This window comes from Oncorhynchus masou, chromosome 31 (genome assembly GCF_036934945.1).
Source record: "Oncorhynchus masou masou isolate Uvic2021 chromosome 31, UVic_Omas_1.1, whole genome shotgun sequence".
NCBI lineage: Eukaryota > Metazoa > Chordata > Actinopteri > Salmoniformes > Salmonidae > Oncorhynchus > Oncorhynchus masou.
The window spans coordinates 92,577,490-92,579,007 of NC_088242.1; the positions used below are offsets into that span (position 1 = coordinate 92,577,490).

Sequence of the window (1,518 nt, forward strand, 5' to 3'; positions counted from 1 at the left end):
GGACGCCTGATAGAGCTGTTTGCATGATTGTTGGACTTCATCTGTTATACTGATGATAATAATCATAATAATAATAATTTGGTGGTTGCTTATATTGGTTACATTTCACACATGAACAAGTGTCTATTAATATGCATGTGTGAATTGGACATTTTTCAATATCCCAGCACATCCCCTGAGATTGGTGTGTCTGTGTGTGTTTCCAGTGCGGGGGTTGGCCGGACCGGTGTCTTCACCACACTCAGCATCGTGCTGGAGAGGATGCGCTATGAAGGCGTGGTAGACATCTTTCAGACGGTCAAGATGCTGCGGACACAGAGGCCGGCCATGGTCCAGACAGAGGTGAGGGGTCACTCCGAACCCACGGGTTCTCATGGATATTGTAGTTTTTTTGTTGCACATGTAGTTTTGCCATGGGTGCTAAGAATATGCATCAGCATTGTGTTAGCATTGATACTGGCTGTAAGTCTTAGAGCTGCTGCTAAGTTTGGCTTGTAGTATTATATTGAATATTATAAATTGGGTGGTTCGAACCCTGAATGCTGATTAGCTGACAGCCGTGGTATATCAGACCGTATACGGTTATGACAAAACATTTCTTTATACTGCTATAATTACGGTGGTAACCAGTTTATAATAGCAGTAAGGCACCTCGGGGGTTTGTGGTATCTGGCCAATATACCACAACCTAAGGTCTGTATCTAAGAACAGCCCTTAGCCGTGGTGTATTTACCATATACCACAACCCCTCATGCCTTATTGTTTAAGTGAAGTATCTCCTGTTTGCTGCTGAACAAAATTAATGTTGAATGTTATTTATTTTGTCTATGCAGGATGAATATCAGTTTTGCTACCAGGCGGGTCTGGAGTACCTAGGAAGCTTTGATCACTATGCAACGTAAAAATCTCGTCCCCCGAATCCTATGTCCCCCTCAACAGTCTCCTGAGCCATAGAAATGAAAACAACAACAGCTGCCGGAAAACAAAATTCAACCAACAGAATAGCAAACGAATTGTAGATTATAATTTTTTTTTTTAAGTCAACAAGAGTGCAATTCCAATTGGACCCAATGGACTTTGATGTCGGTGAGGAAACCGTAAATGACTCCATCAGCAGAACTAATTGACGCCCTCACTCTGAAGAAAGGAACCAAAAGTGGTGGCTCAAGCTGTGGGGTGGGAATAATTAAAGTGTTGGACTGCTAACCTTACCTCAAGTGTTCAGATGTGGAGGTGGACATTGTAAACATTTCGTGGACATCTATTAAAAATTAACTACGTTACAAACAATACAACAGTGAATGAAGGAAAACCCAACTGGTTGAATGTGACTGAGGTAAAAAAAACAAAAAGGGATTGGTAAAAGCTGAGAAAATGGTGGAGTGGAAGCGTTCGCCTTTTTTACCATGTAAGGACAGAGGTTCACAGTTCCTAGTTGTTTATAAACACTTCTGATGGAAAACTGTGGTTGCCTGTGTACACAGATGATTGTCCCCAAAATGTCAGACACCTCTGATG

At 41.8% G+C, this 1,518-nt stretch overlaps 1 protein-coding gene across 3 annotated transcripts in view; it reads left to right on the forward strand.

The window, feature by feature from the left end:
* LOC135524748 (receptor-type tyrosine-protein phosphatase S-like) overlaps window positions 1-1,271 on the forward strand; it is a 130,201-nt gene extending 128,930 nt beyond the window's left edge. For all 3 annotated transcript variants that reach the window (XM_064952543.1, XM_064952540.1, XM_064952541.1), the window contains 2 exons: window positions 207-342; window positions 834-1,271. In XM_064952543.1, the coding sequence (XP_064808615.1) occupies window positions 207-342; window positions 834-902 (205 nt within the window). In that variant the 3' untranslated portion in view covers window positions 903-1,271. The remainder of the gene's footprint in view (window positions 1-206; window positions 343-833) is intronic.
* The last annotated feature ends 247 nt before the right edge of the window (window positions 1,272-1,518 follow it).